At 64.8% G+C, this 13,853-nt stretch overlaps 3 protein-coding genes across 3 annotated transcripts; 2 read left to right on the forward strand and 1 right to left on the reverse strand.

Annotated features, from left to right (window-relative positions):
- The first annotated feature begins 61 nt into the window (after nt 1–61).
- CERCAM (cerebral endothelial cell adhesion molecule) lies at nt 62–6,686 on the forward strand. The gene is made up of 12 exons (XM_085320031.1): nt 62–1,017; nt 1,778–1,895; nt 2,063–2,197; nt 2,394–2,598; nt 2,692–2,811; nt 3,001–3,077; nt 3,266–3,372; nt 3,470–3,602; nt 3,675–3,802; nt 3,879–4,082; nt 4,777–5,016; nt 6,169–6,686. The coding sequence occupies exons 1-11, from the start codon at nt 944–946 to the stop codon at nt 5,012–5,014; spliced, it is 1,539 nt and encodes a 512-aa protein (XP_085176157.1). The 5' UTR covers nt 62–943; the 3' UTR covers nt 5,015–5,016; nt 6,169–6,686.
- Nucleotides 6,687–7,671: 985 nt separating this feature from the next.
- CFAP157 (cilia and flagella associated protein 157) lies at nt 7,672–11,204 on the forward strand. The gene is made up of 7 exons (XM_085320055.1): nt 7,672–8,348; nt 8,650–8,905; nt 9,157–9,272; nt 10,044–10,188; nt 10,321–10,469; nt 10,628–10,812; nt 10,984–11,204. Exons 1-7 carry the CDS (start codon nt 8,089–8,091, stop codon nt 11,058–11,060), a joined length of 1,188 nt encoding a protein of 395 aa, XP_085176181.1. The 5' UTR covers nt 7,672–8,088; the 3' UTR covers nt 11,061–11,204.
- On the reverse strand, nt 11,137–13,738 carry PTRH1 (peptidyl-tRNA hydrolase 1 homolog). Its single transcript, XM_085320057.1, has 4 exons — nt 13,492–13,738; nt 12,974–13,073; nt 12,146–12,191; nt 11,137–11,568 (listed from the first exon to the last, which is right to left on the reverse strand). Exons 1-4 carry the CDS (start codon nt 13,658–13,660, stop codon nt 11,377–11,379), a joined length of 507 nt encoding a protein of 168 aa, XP_085176183.1. The 5' UTR covers nt 13,661–13,738; the 3' UTR covers nt 11,137–11,376.
- Between the last annotated feature and the right edge of the window lie 115 nt (nt 13,739–13,853).

A 13,853-nucleotide genomic window follows, 5' to 3' on the forward strand; every position in this document is an offset into this window, starting at 1 on the left:
AGGGGCTGGGGGCTGTGGGGCCGCCACCGGCGCGACGTGGGGCTCAGCTCGGTCGGAGCCTCCCCTCCGAGCGGCTCCCGGGCGAACAGCGCTGGAGCCGGTCGGCGCAATGCGGTGTGCGGACGGACGGGGAGGGAGTGTCCGTCCTCTGCCCCAGCCCGTGCCGGTCCGGGGTGGGAGGCGGCGGGGCTGGGACTGGGAAGGCAAAGCTCGGCATGARCTAATTTGGGCCTGGGAGAAGGATGGGCCGAGGAGAAAGGAGAGCCGGTGGCCGCAGGCCGGCGTGCGCTGTCCGGAGCTGTGGCTGGCAAGGYGGCAATTTGGAAGAAATTACCCCTCTGTGTGCCCTCTCCTGCCAGCGCCGTCGGGATTACTTCAAATTACATGTTAATTTTCYAAGCAAATGCCGCTTCCTTCGTTTGCTGGTGTCAGCGTCTCGGCTCTAGAAGCGTTTACAGCGCTGGGAAGAGGGGCTTGTTCGGCTCCCTTTGYGGGGGGAGCCGCGTCTTCGGGCTGCCGGTGCCGTCTGGAGTTGGGGGCTGTGATGGGCACCAATCCTGCCCCCTGGAGCTGGGTTAACCTGCCCGTTTCCTTGTCCACTGCCTTCCCCCGAGCTAGCTCTCAGCTGCCTTTGCAGGGGTGGGCAAARCCCTGCTGTACAGAGGGAAACTGAGGCACCCAGTGACCAGGCGACCTGTGCAGTGGGTGTTAGACCGGGGAGCCCRGTCTCTTTGCCCTGCTGCTCGCTGGGCCGTGACACGTGTTTGTGACAAGGAGGTGCTGAGCCCCATCCGCTTCTTTTCGATACAGGGACCTCCTTGAATCCCACGGGATGGAGGGGGGCCGTTTGGGGCCAGGATACAGGGCTGGGCCAGAGCTGAGCTGAYGTCTCTGCCTCTTCCCCAGGTGTGTGACGGACCACAACTCGGACAACACCACGGCGATGCTGCGGGAATGGCTCACGGCCGTGGGGAAGGACTACCACTCGGTGCAGTGGCGCGCGGAGGAGGAGCCCAGGTGAGGCTGCAGGGCCCTGTCCGGCTCCCTGCCCGGCTGCCAGGGAAGGGCCTGGAGCAGCGGCCGGCTGCAAGACGCAGGCTGCAAGACCTTGGTGCCTTGCACCTCCTCCTCCTGCAGCCTCTCCCCGTTGCGTTTCCTTGTATGGGGGTGTTTGATCCCTGCAGAGCTTTTTGCAGAAGATGCTCCATTGCCCTCCTCTAGCCTGGGGCAGTTCTGGCCTGGTTTAGGACGGGCTCTGGGTGCCAGCTCGCTGGTGGCATTGAAAATCATTTGTGTCTTGGCATGGCAGAGGTCTGTCTCCAGCACAGCATAGTGCCCGGGCTGCGTGTGCTCCCCATAGCCGCTGGGTGAGTGCCCAGGCCGGCGGCATGGGTCCGCCCCGGGCTCACTCGGGGCGGGAGGCCCCRGACCTAGCTGCAGACAGCGAGAGCCTGTTTCCACCCAGCCCCTCCGCCTGGAATGCGCTTGCTGGGGAAGCCGACCCGACCGCGAAGCTGCCCTGGGCTTGGGTTTCCCCCCTTCTCCCTGCCCGCAGAGCCGCGTCGCCCGCAGGGACGGACCCAGGGCTGGGGGGCCGGGAGAGGGCACCCACCCATCCCCTCCTCTCCGGAGCGCGGCCGCTGCCAGAACGAGCCTGCAGCGAGGCAGATCAGACGCTGCCCCTGGCTGAGCTGACTCAGCCGGCCGGCACGCGGTGTGCACCGAGTTTAGATGTTCCCGGCGGCCGCTGTTTTAACCCCTGCTTTCCCCGGCGCAGCTCCTACCCTGACGAACTCGGTCCCAAGCACTGGAGCGACAAACGCTATGAAAACCTCATGCGGCTCAAGCAGGAGGCTCTGACCTTCGCCCGGGAGCAGCGGGCTGATTACATCCTGGTGAGGAAACTGGAAACGGGGCGAGTGGGACCGTGCCTCTGACGTCCCCCTAGAGCCATTTGTGCCCCCCGTGTCTAGGGCAAATGCCACCGTGTAGGAGGTGGCAGATGGGAGTTGTGGCTGAGGGTGGCAGATCCGGACCTGCGGGATGTGTGTTTTGCCCCTAGTTTGTGGACACGGACAGCATCCTGACCAACAACCAGACCCTCAAGTTCCTCATGGCGCAGAACAAGTCGGTGGTCGCCCCCATGCTGGACTCCCAGACCTACTACTCCAACTTCTGGTGCGGGATAACGCCCCAGGTATGCTGTGGGCGCCTGGCTCGCTCTGCAGGGCTGCTGCATGCCCCAGAGAGCCCCACTGGTGTTTTCCCCCGTGCCATGCTGCTCCATGTCCTCAGGAACAGCATCTCTGCRGCTCCCCTTGCTGCCGTGTGCTGTAGTGTGGGATGGAGGAGCCCATGGGATGTTCRAGGCATCACGCCGATGTGTGTCATAGGGGTACTACCGCCGGACGGCTGACTACTTCCCCACCAAGAACCGCCAGCGCGTAGGCTGCTTCGCTGTCCCCATGGTTTACGCCACGTTCCTGATCGACCTGCGGAAGGAGGAGACGTCCCGGCTGGCCTTCTACCCTCCCCACCCCAACTACACCTGGTCCTTCGATGATATCATCGTCTTTGCCTACTCGTGCCAGGCCGCCGGTGAGGCGCTGGTGGCCCACGGGAGGGTCGTGGTGGTGCCAGGGCGGGCGGCGGGGCCGCTGGCCGAGGGTGCTCACCCACCCCRTCCGGCAGGTGTGGAGGTCCACGTGTGCAACCAGCAGCGCTTCGGCTACATCAACGTCCCTGTGAAGGCCCACCAGACGCTGGAGGACGAGCGCGTCAACTTTGTGCATCTCACGCTGGAAGCCATGGGTGAGCGCCCGTGGGTGAAGGGACCCCTGGGGACGTCCCCCCGCCCCGAGCTGGGGCTCACCCCACTGCTGCCTGCGCGCGCTGCCTGGCTCCGTCGGCTCGGGGGTGCTGCCAGCCGGGGTCGGTCCCGGCGGTGGGGCCATGGCCGCGGCCGAGTCCCCCCCAGCCCCACGTCCCRTCTCCCCGCAGTGGACGGGCCCCCCATGCAGCGCTCCAGGCACATTTCCCTCCTGCCCAAGCCGCTCACCAAGATGGGCTTCGATGAGGTGAGCGCCCAAGGGACCCCCCAGCGTCCGCGCGTCCCTCCGGTCCCTCCGTCCGTCCCTCCTCCTGCTCCCCTATCAGGCGTCCTGCCGCAGAGCATCTCCCCACCAAGGAGGCAGCCGGGTGGCTCCCCACGGCTGTGGGGTGCCGTGCCCCCCTCCCTTGGCGAGACTCTCCGCTTCCTCCCTAGATTTTCCTCATCAACCTGGTGCGGAGGCCGGACCGGCGCCGGCGGATGCTGGACTCGCTGCGGGAGCTGGAGATCGCCCCGCGGGTGGTGGACGCCGTGGACGGCAGGTGACCGCGGGCGGGGGGCGGTGGCGGGACGCGTCCCCGCGCCGGGGGGCAGGCCCAGCCGAGGAGGCTCTCGCCGACGCGGCCGCTCGCCTCGCAGCGCCCTCAACAGCAGCGACATCAAGGTGCTGGGCGTAGACCTGCTGCCGGGCTACTACGACCCCTTCTCCGGCCGCACGCTCACCAAGGGCGAGGTCGGCTGCTTCCTCAGCCACTACAACGTCTGGAAGGAGGTAGGGGGCCGGGCGGGGGGCCGGCCGGGGGACCGGGCCCGGGGGGCTCACGCCACGCCGCCCTCCCCGCAGATCGCGTCCCGGGGGCTGGAGCGGTCGGTGGTCTTCGAGGACGACGTGCGCTTCGAGGTTTCCTTCCCGGCACGGCTGCGGCGGCTCATGGAGGAGCTGGAGCGGGCGCAGCGGGACTGGGACCTCATGTAGGTGCGGGGGGCCGGGGCGGCGCGGGGGCCGAGGCGCRGGGCGCCCGCGCCGGCCCTCACCGCTCGCCCGCAGCTACCTGGGCCGGAAGCAGGTGAACGCCGAGGACGAGGCGCCCGTGGAGGGCGTGCGAAACCTGGTGGTGGCCAGCTACTCCTACTGGACCTTGGCCTACGCCATCTCCCGCCGCGGCGCCCGGAAGCTCCTGGCCGCCGAGCCCCTCTCCAAAATGCTGCCGGTGGACGAGTTCCTGCCCATCATGTACGACAAGCACCCCAAGTAAGGAGGAGGAGGAGGAGGAGGGGGCCGCGGTGGCCGAGGAACACGTGTTTCTTCTCCYCCGTCGCCCCGTCCTCCCTGGTGTTACTCACGCCGAAGAAAAACATCTGCCTGCATGAGCTCATTCCCCCCCGGGTGCCGCTTGGCCGCCGGCCGCTGGAAAATGGCCCCGTGCCGGCGCGGGGAAGGTGGCGGTGGGGCCAGCGGCGCGGATGGGGCCGGGGATCTCAGCCCCGTGGCACGGCGGTGCCGGGACATGCCGGAAAGGGAGGCTGGTTTGAGGGGGGGGGACACGGAYGGATGTGAACCAGGGGCAGCCGGGCACCCCGCGCGCGAGCCGAAGCCGCGCCGCCRCGCTCCCTCCGCCCGAGCCGGGCGCTGCTCCCCAGCCGGGCGCGGGGAGGRCGATGGTGGCGGGGGTGGGTGAGGGGGGAGCTCCCCGGCCGGCCTGGCCCCGGCGCGGCGCCTTGGCCGCGGTTTGAGACGTTGCCTCAGAGCCGGCGAGGGCTCCGGGGAGGGGGGGAGGCCGCGCGGCCCGGCGCCTTGCTTTTCCCGGGACCCCTTCTCCGGGCGTCGGGGCAGGCGCCTTCCTCGCCGTCGCCCGCCCCGGGCGGTCGGTCCCCCTTTCCCAGCCCCTTCCTCACCGCGCTCCGTGTTTGGATGCGTTCTCCCGCGTCCGCCCTGCCTTCCCCAGCGAGGACTACAAGCGGCATTTCGCCCCGCGGGACCTGCTGGTGTATTCGGCTCACCCCCTCCTGGTGTATCCCACCCACTACGCCGGGGACAGCAACTGGCTGAGCGACACGGAGACCTCCACCATCTGGGACGACGACTCCAAGGAGACGGGCTGGAACGGCTCGCGGAAGACCCTGAAGGACTCGCGGGGCGGCGCRGGCCACTCGCTCCGCTCGGCCGCCCGCGACGAGCTCTGACGGTGAGCGAGGCCTGCGGGAGCAGCCGCGGGGCGCCTCTCCGATCCCCTCCTCCTCGCCGCCGGGGGACGGAGCGGCCGGAAAGCGTCTCCCTCCGAGCGCTGTGTTGGGATGCGTCTCAGCCTCCCGGTTTCTTTTCGCTGCCTGTCTCTACCCCTTCTCCCTGCCAGTCTTGGAGCACCAGGGAGCGGAGACAAGGCACCTTCTCTTCCAGGCAGGCAAACTGAGGCAGGAGAGGGCCAAGGCACAGCTCRTGGCTGTGCAGTCCCTGGTGCGGTCCCGAGTGCCCTGAGTGGGGCTAGAGGGGACCAAGAGGCCGTATTCCCGCTGGCCCCGTCTCCGTGCTGCCTCTCTCAGTCAAGCAAGGAAGGGAAAAAACTCCTTCACCTTGTGCAAAAGTCATATTAGCTTGAAGGGTGCTGGGGCCTCTTGTAGGGGCACGTTTCACCCCAAAGGTCCTTGTCTTCGTTTGCTCTCCCGCACGCGTTAAAACGGGTGCCCCTGCGCCGGGGGCCGCATTTCCCAGGGTGGTCCATGCGGGGAGCCGGGCGTCCCGGGTTCGCCGCGCACGAAGGCGGCGCCGGCACGGTTAACGCTGGGTCAGACTTTCCCTGACACGGTCCTGCTGTCTGAGGTTGCTAGTGCTGGCAGCGAGAGCCGCCCCGGGAGCAGCCAGACCAGGGGAGGCTGCAAAGCAACCCGCCCTTGGCCTTTAGTCCCRGCGCGGACGCGTCCGAGGGCCGGGGCAGCCGGGCGGCGCGGGAGCTCGCAAGCCAGCAGGGCCCCGTTTCGCCGCTGCCCTGCTGGGAGCTGCCCGGCGGCTCCTTCCCGGGGCTGGGGCTGCGGGGAGCCGCGCGGAGGCAGAGCCGGGGCGGCGCGTGCTGCGGTGGCCGGGGAGTTTGGTTTTTCACGCCGGCCGTGCGAAGTGACCTTGGCTGGCTGGCGAAGAGTCAAAGCGAGTGGGAAGGTGGGAAGAGCTTCCAGCCCCAGCGCGACGGGCTCTGCAGGCGAGCGCCCGCGGTGGGTTGCTGGCCCCGGGCGCCGCGGTGCCTCCAGGATCGAAAGCTGGGCTGGTGGGGGTGGCAGGGGTGGGTTGTCCCTCTGCGACCAGCCTGGCCTTAAACACTAACGCGGTGCTTTTCTGTTCTTCCTAGGGATGCGACGCTGTGACCAAGGTGGGAAGGTCACAGGCCACAGCCCCGCGGTTGATCCTGCTGGTTCGTGGGTGAGAGACGCCGCCGCCCTGGCTGGACCCCGCAGGGTCCTGCAGACTCTGCACGGGGCAGGCCCCAACACAGGGTTTGTCCCACTGGCTCTGAGTGAGACCTCAGAGCTCTTCCTGTGCTTGGTGGAGGGACTTGTGGACCACAATGCTGCATCCCTCCTGGGGACACATCTCCCTGGGAGGGCAGGACTGTCCGGAGCAATGCAAAACTCCACCATCTCCTGCCCGTCTGGACTCTGGGGGTTGTTTTTCTGGCTGCTGGTTGAGCCGGGGGCATGGGCTGAATCTTACCGTTTCTTTCGTTGCTCCTTGGACATTGCACGTGGATCTGCAGATCACTCACGAGGTGGCAGGCTTTGCCCCTTGCCACCGTCCAGGCTTGGCCCTTGCCAGCGTCACATTGGGGCTGAAGCCCAGGGAGGATTAAACCAGACTTTTTTTTTTTTTTTGAGCTGCCGTGCTGTGCCGTGCCCGGGGGGGGGGTTGCCTGGCTGAGCAGCTTTGCCCCCTGTGGTGTCCGCTGGCGTGTCCCTTGGCAAGGGCTTGGCGGTCCCTCAGTGGGGGATCATCCGCTGGGGAGCAAAACCTGTCAAGGGCGAAGGGAGGGAGGAAACGGGTGGGAGAAGGAGGAGGGGGCTGCGGCGGCACCACCTGCCCCGGCCTCCCTCGGCCTTCCCGGGGCCGGGGGCAGAGGCTGGCCATGCGGGCACCAGGGGCTAGAGCGGGACGCCGTGGTGGTGCAGCGTGCGCTGGTGTGGCCAGGGCTTTAAACTGGGCGAGCTGGTCCCAGAGCGCAGGGGCTGCATGGGTGGGGAAACCCCCCCCCCGTAAGCAAGGGGGTGGTGGAGGTCCGGCTGCGGCGAGCTGCCGCCGGGGGCTCATGTTGCCGGGGCTGGAGTGCTGGGGCCGTCGCCGCGGTGGCCATCCCCGTCGCCGCGGTGGCCATCCTTGTCACCGCGGTGGCCGTCCCCGTCGCCCCGGCCCGAGGGGAGCGGGGCTGGTGGGGCCGCGGGGCTCGGCGGGGACGTCCTTCACGGGGGCCGGGCCCACCTCTCCCGCGGCCCGGGAGCTGCCCGCTCGGCCGGGCAGGACGGGGCCGGCGCGCGGCGCCTCTTGATGGGGACCCCGGCGATGGCGAGCGGCCAGGCCGTGCCGCTGGAGAAGCTGGAGCAGGTGCTGGAGCAGCAGCGGGAGGCGGAGGCGGCGCTGCTGGCGGCCCTGTGCCGGCGGGAGGACAGCATCGCCGCCCTCTGCGACCGCGAGCCGCTGCCGGATGAGCCCGGCGAGCCCGACCGGGAGGCCTTGGAGGCGCAGCTCGCTGAGGCGTACCGCGTCACCCAGGAGCTCCAAGAGAAGCTCACGGCCGAGAAGTCGCTGCTAAGTAACGTGCCGCGTCAGGGCTGCCCTTCGCTCCTTCCTTCGTGGCCCGGGCTCCTCCCTGGGGGAGGCTGAGCCTCCCCGACCCAAAGCCTGACACCAGCTCGAGCACCAGCACGTGCAGCTGAGACCTGCTGGGCACCAACCGGCCTGGCCAGGTTCGGAGGGAGGTGTTTGCTTTTCAAGAGCCTGCACTTGCGTGGTGCTAAACCTCAGCTCCCCGGAGCAAGCAAATGCTCCGCAGGGCAACGTCTGGCTGAAAACCAAGGGCTGCCTGGAGTGGAGGAGTAGTTTCCTTAGAAATGCTGCAACCAAGCCCTTCCCCGGGGAGCTGGGGGAGATCCGAGTCCTTGCCAGGCCCCTAGTGCCACCCCATCTCTCCACCCCATCTCTCCACCCCTGCCTGGCACCTGGGTGCTCCTTTCGGCATCAGACTAGCAGCCGGGTGGGTGCTGAGGGCAGCTCGGTTGCCATGATCCCCAGGGTGGGTGCAGCTTCCCAGCTCGCTGCGAGCGCTGTTGCTGCTGTGGCTGTTGGCACCCTGCAGCAGGCTTGGCCGGAGGGACCTCTCCGGACCTCTTTGGCAGGTGAGCAGGTGGAAGAGCTCAGGTTACAAAACAGACAGCTCAAGGCCAAAATCACATCCCTGGAAGAGCAACTGAAAAAGGAAGAGGAGAAGCACGAGGTCATAGTCAAGAGCCTGGAGCAGAAAGCAATGCTGGACAAGGAGAGGTTTGTCTGGGGATGGGAGGCTTCCCCAAGCTCTGCTCCTGCCTGTTCCTGTCACTGTGCTATGCCTCAGTTTCCCTGCAGCCGGGGCTGTGGGAAAGTGCTTTCCCAGGCCATCAGGAGAATCAGGGCTGGAAGAGGGGGTGACATGGAGGTGCTCAGGAAAGTGCCCTGAGGGATGGAGTGAGCCCCTGTCCTGGCAGGATGGTGGGTACACCTGGGAGGAGCTGCAGCCTTAGCACTGTGAAGGTGGGCTGCTCTCTTCACTCATGGTTTGGGGGGACGTGCCCTCTTTTCTTCACAGCCTGATGAAGGAGATGGAGCAGCGAGTGGAAGCTTTGGCAACTGAGACGCACAGGAGGATGAATGAGACCACTCAGCAGGTCATCCAGGAGAATGTGGCCCTCAGGGCCCAGCTGGGCCGGCTGAACAACTACAACAGGGATCTTCTGAAGGATAACGAACAGCTCCAGGCGGTCATGAGTGACCTGAAGATCCAAGTGGATCTTCTGGAGGACAGGGAGAAGGAAATGGCCAAGCGCATGGTCTGCAACCGCAAGGTCCCAGCCTATGTCCCAGGGAGGGGTCGCTGGGGAGCAAAGGGGCTGACATAACCATGTGCAGCATCCATCCCCCTCTCCCCAGGGAGCCAGTATCGGGGCGCTCTGAGTACTGGAGCAGCTTTGCTGTGGGGAGACAGTGTGTATGGAAGGGCAAGCGAGTGCAGGCTAGGGTGGCTTGGCAGGGTGGAGAGGTGATAGGAGGTTGGGGACATCCATCCTCTGCCTCTTTGCCTGTCTCCTGCTTGCAGGTGATCTCGATGCTAACCGYGTTATGTGAGATGCTGCAGGGGCTGGGGGACGAGACGGAGTGGAAGAAGGTCCAGAGCCAGCTGGAGCAGCTGAAGGAAGCAGCTGCGGCACTGCGGTACGTGTGACCCGGCAAGGCTCCCCAGTCCATTCCAGTGCCTGCTAGGAGGTGGGCGAGAGACTGCTCGCTCCGCACACCGGACCCAGCAGACCTTGCAGGCTAAGTAGCCCAGACAGGACCTGACAAACAGCCCAGGGCCTTTGGGAAGCAGCACTGGTGTGTGTGTGGGGGGAGAAACTGTTCCTTGGGCTGTCTTGTCTGGCATGAGAYCTACAACAGATCTTGCCAGGAGGAGCCAGAATTTCCCCAACTGTTGAAAACTCCAGTTTTAGAGAGAGAGAGAGAAAATAAAAACTAACTTAAAAACTGTGAGGACAGCCCCCAAACTTCTCAGCCAATTGCTTCGGCTCAGTGAGAGCAGATCTCGTGTTGGTGAGGTATAAAATTCCAGGCGGTTCTYAATTTCCACTGTTTTTCAATGAAGCCAAAATGATTTTGGAGCCTACAGAAGTCAGAACAGGAGAATCACCACGAGGATGAAAAGAGGGACACAACACTCAAAAGGGGATCCCCTTCACCCCCCCACGCACCTTTGCTAAAGCCCTTGCGGTCAGCATTTTCCTGAGGGAGAAATAGCTCCAAAAAGCTGGAGCAGAGGAAGGAAGGAAAGGCAGACCTGGGCACGCAGGGGGCACCAACACTGGCTCCCAGCCTGGCYGGGCTCAGCAGCTCCATGGTGTTGCCCACCGCAAAGCTAGGTGTGATGTGGGGCGCTGGTGGCTCCCTTACTTGAGGCCATGCACATCCCTGTCCTTTCTGCTCCTGCAGCTGCGAGGAGGACTCACGAGCAACGGTGGGGAAGATGATGCCTGAAGAGCAGCACCAGCGCAGGGCCTCAAGGGAGTTGGGGCGCGTGTGGAGCAGGGAGAGCATTCTGAGCAAGGGCAGAGGCAGCAGCAGGGACCTCAGGGAGGTGAGAGGCTGCAGCCCCTGGGGCTGAGCCCCAGCACAAGGAAATAGCTCCCAGGATCCCACTGGAACCAGTGACTTTGCCTGCTGRGTTGGAGCCCAAGGGTTATTGCAGCAAGCACTTGTCCCTGTGCAGAGGCCGTCGGAGAAGATGGGAAAATCCCAGCACTGGGCCAAACTGCGGAACAGGCTGATGATGCAGGAGCTGTCAGAGTCCCCAGCTGCAGGGCTGCTGCTGGCTTTGAAGGAAAGCAAGACCTGTGAGCTAAACGCACCTAAAAGGAGGTACGCTGCCCCCTCTCCTGCGTGCACGCATCCTGCTGGCACTTTGAGCAGGACCCTGCTCAGGCCCCCTCTGCAGGGCTCAAAGCCTGCACACGGGGGCCACACTACCTCCATCCCCTCCCTTCCCTGAGTGCCTGCTCTCCCCTCTGGCCCTGCAGCTCCAGCCAGCTGCGTCCASTTTTGCCCCCAAGAGTATTCCCTGGGATGTCTAACAAGACGCCCTTCAGGATGCAGCTACTTGTGTCCCACCTCATGCCTATACTGAGAGGCTCCAGCCACCTTCACAGGCTACCCCTTCTGGAACCGCCCATGCCCCTGCCGCAGCCTGAAGGTGACATACCAGGTAGAGCTGGGGGAACCCTTAGGAGGGGCTGTCTGCCTCCCATTGCCCATCCCTTCCCCTCTGGAAGTTTTCCTCCAGCCTGGGCTGGGAGAAGAGGGACAGAAACACGGACTTGAGCCTTAGAGAGTGCAAACATGTCCCCTCTCTGCCGCATTTGAACTGTGCCTACAGCCAATGATGACTTTAGTCTGCGAGATGGACAGGAAGACGCCCAGAGCTCCAGCCTGGACCAGCTCAGCAACCAGTGATAGCCGGAGTTCAGCTGGCAGCGCAGGGGAGACAACAACGGGACCTTGCCCTGTAGATGAAGGAGCAGGGCAGAACTGGGGCTGGGGGTTTATTTCATGTCTGTGCAAAACTGCCTTTTAAAGCCATTGCAGAGGTCTGTGCAAGACAGGAGCCGTCTGGATCCATCCGTACAAGTGAATAGATTGGGGCTGGACTGAGACTGTCCTAGTGTCCTGCCAGGAYGCCTGGCAAATCCCACTCTGCTTGGCATCATGGTCACTCAGGAAAGCCCAGAGCACCCTATCCATCAGCCACGCAGGTCCTCAAGGATTAGTGTCACCCCCTGTCCCCTGGCTCTCCCCTGGATGCGCTCCTCTGCAGGATGTGCTCCAGCAGGCAAGTGGCTGCCTGGCTCAGAACGTGCTGCAGCATCTCCTGCTCCCTGCTGTTGAATGGGCCCAGGACGTAGCAGGTCACTGTCGTTCCGCCCTCTGGCCGCCCGATGCCAACCCTGAGCCGTGTCATCTCCTGTTGAGGAAGAAGGAACATCTGGTGGAGCTGCTGGCAGATGGCCCCCACCAGCAGGCAGCTCAAGGGGCCAGGCTGAGAAGGGAGCTGCCCCCAGCACAGCAGTACGGCAGAAGCTTGCAGGCCTTGGCACACAAGTCGGGATAGGAACCCAGAGGCCGTGGAGCTAGCTCTGAGCAGCTTGAGAGGATGAGGGACAGTGCTGCACAGGGGAGATGGCCTGGGTGACAGTGAGGGAAACGGGCCTCCCCACTTTCCCCTGGGCTGGTTTCAGGCCCTGTTCCAAAAARCAGGACTTTGGGAAGAGGCTTTTGTCGGGCTCTGCTGGGCCCCAGGCTCCTGCTAGGCCAGGCRGATCCACTGGAGCTAATTGTTTCCATGTCCTCAGCGGGGGCCAAGCCAACATCAGGCCCTCTGGGAAGCACAGGCGGAGGGAAGGGGGGGAACGAGCAAAGGGCTGGTGGGAAGGGGGATGGGGCTTGTCCAAGGGAGTGGGGGCACTGGGGCGGGRGCATGGCAAGCCAGCACCAAGGCKGGCAGGGGCAGGACAGATCCCCTGCCCCAAGAGCCCACTCACGTYGGAGYGCAGAGCGCTGATGCAGGATCGAACCCCGTTGTGTCCCCTAGGGAGAGAAGAAAACCCACCGTTAGTCTGTGAGAGACCCCCCTCCCCTCCATGGGATGGTGCTCAGGATCCCGCACTGCAGGGACCTGGAGACRTGGTCTGTGCCAGCCATGCAGCTCCTGCGCCTCTGCAGGCACATCCGAGCACCCTGGGGCTGAGAGCGGCTGGCTGTGGGGGGAATGAAGAGAAGCAGGGTTGGGACAGCACGTACTGGGCGTCTTGGCTCTTGCTGCAGCTGGTGCACATGCAACTGAGCACCATGGCACAGCACCCTTCTGGGCAGCAGCTGCTGAGTTTGAGCAACCCAGCTGCAACCAGGATGGAAGCAGTTTCCAGCACTATCACTGCCCCACTTGTCTCTCCCACAGTGGAAGAGTTCCTAAGTTAAATGTCTTGGGGCTGATTCAGGAGCTGAGCTGGGGCTGGCAGAGTGGAGGCATCAGGCCCTGGTGTACTACATGAAGTCCATGTGGTGCGGCTGATGGGCTGGATCCACCTCCTGGGCCACCTCCAGGACGCTTCCTGCCTTTTCTCTGCCAGGACGGGAATTGAGAGGCTGCCCAAACAGCCAGCTGTTGCCTCTGTAGCTGGGATCAGACCCAGGGCTTGGCGCTGGGGCTGCAAGCACTGTCGGTATGTGGCCAGGAACTGCCCTGGTGCCTACAGGAGCACGGCAAGGCCCCAAATCAGGTTGCACAGGTAAAGCCTGGGCCATGGGCCATAAGAGTGGCTTAGAGAGCTGCTGGGATGTTGCTGTTCTACCCTTCCTCTCTCCCATACCTTGCGCTGCCTCCCAGCTTGATTGCCACCTTCCCCAGGGCCTTGTCCAGGTCGTCGTGAACCAGGTAAATGTCTTTTGGGCTCAGGTTGTACATCTTGGCTTTAGAAAAAACAAACAAACAAATATGTCCAGGAAGCGAGGGAGGACTGGTTCACTGTGCCCTGGGACCATGAAGTGGGGCTGAAGGGACCATGGACTGCAGGGCAGGTGGACACAGCAGGGCTGGCATGGCAGCTGGTGGTGTGGTGGTATGTGGAGAAGCCTGGGTTCCTCTGCAACCAGCCAGTTCCCTCACACTGCCGGGCCATCTAGCAGCTAGCTCAGGACTGTGTCCTTCTATGAGCTGAGGGGGAGATGGGTGTAGAGAGAAAACCTCTGCAGGGGGGGGGTCTGAGGGGCACAGCAGACCCAGGGCAGAAAGCGTGGCCCTGGGCTGAGATAGCAGAAGCCCCAGAGCATCCCAGGGATCTGCGAGCCCCACTGGGCTGGCCCTGAGGGGCGATGCTGAGCTGCTCACCGGCACAGGCGACGCTGAGCCCGTTGAGGTTCATCAGCCTCCGTGGCTTGAGCAGCACCAGCTCCAYGCCGTGCGCCGTGGCCACGGCCACGTCAGCGCAACACTGCCCGTCCGCTCGCCACTGGTCGGCCACCGCCAGCCGCCCGGCGAGCYGGTCCAGCACGGCCATGCCCACGCTGTGCCGCGTCCCTCGCAGCCCGTAGTTGCCCAGGCCTGCCACCTGCCCCACACCACGGCCGGGCCGTCAGCCCCCTGCTCCCCCCAACTCCATCCCCCTGGTGCTTCCCCAGACCCGCTCTCTCCACACCCACTCCCCTCCAGACGGGACCCCCCAGCTGCTTCCCCAGACCTGCTCCCCCTCA

This window comes from Rhea americana, unplaced genomic scaffold (genome assembly GCF_003343005.1).
Source record: "Rhea americana isolate MKP2758 unplaced genomic scaffold, rheAme1 scaffold_61, whole genome shotgun sequence".
Classification (NCBI taxonomy): domain Eukaryota; kingdom Metazoa; phylum Chordata; class Aves; order Rheiformes; family Rheidae; genus Rhea; species Rhea americana.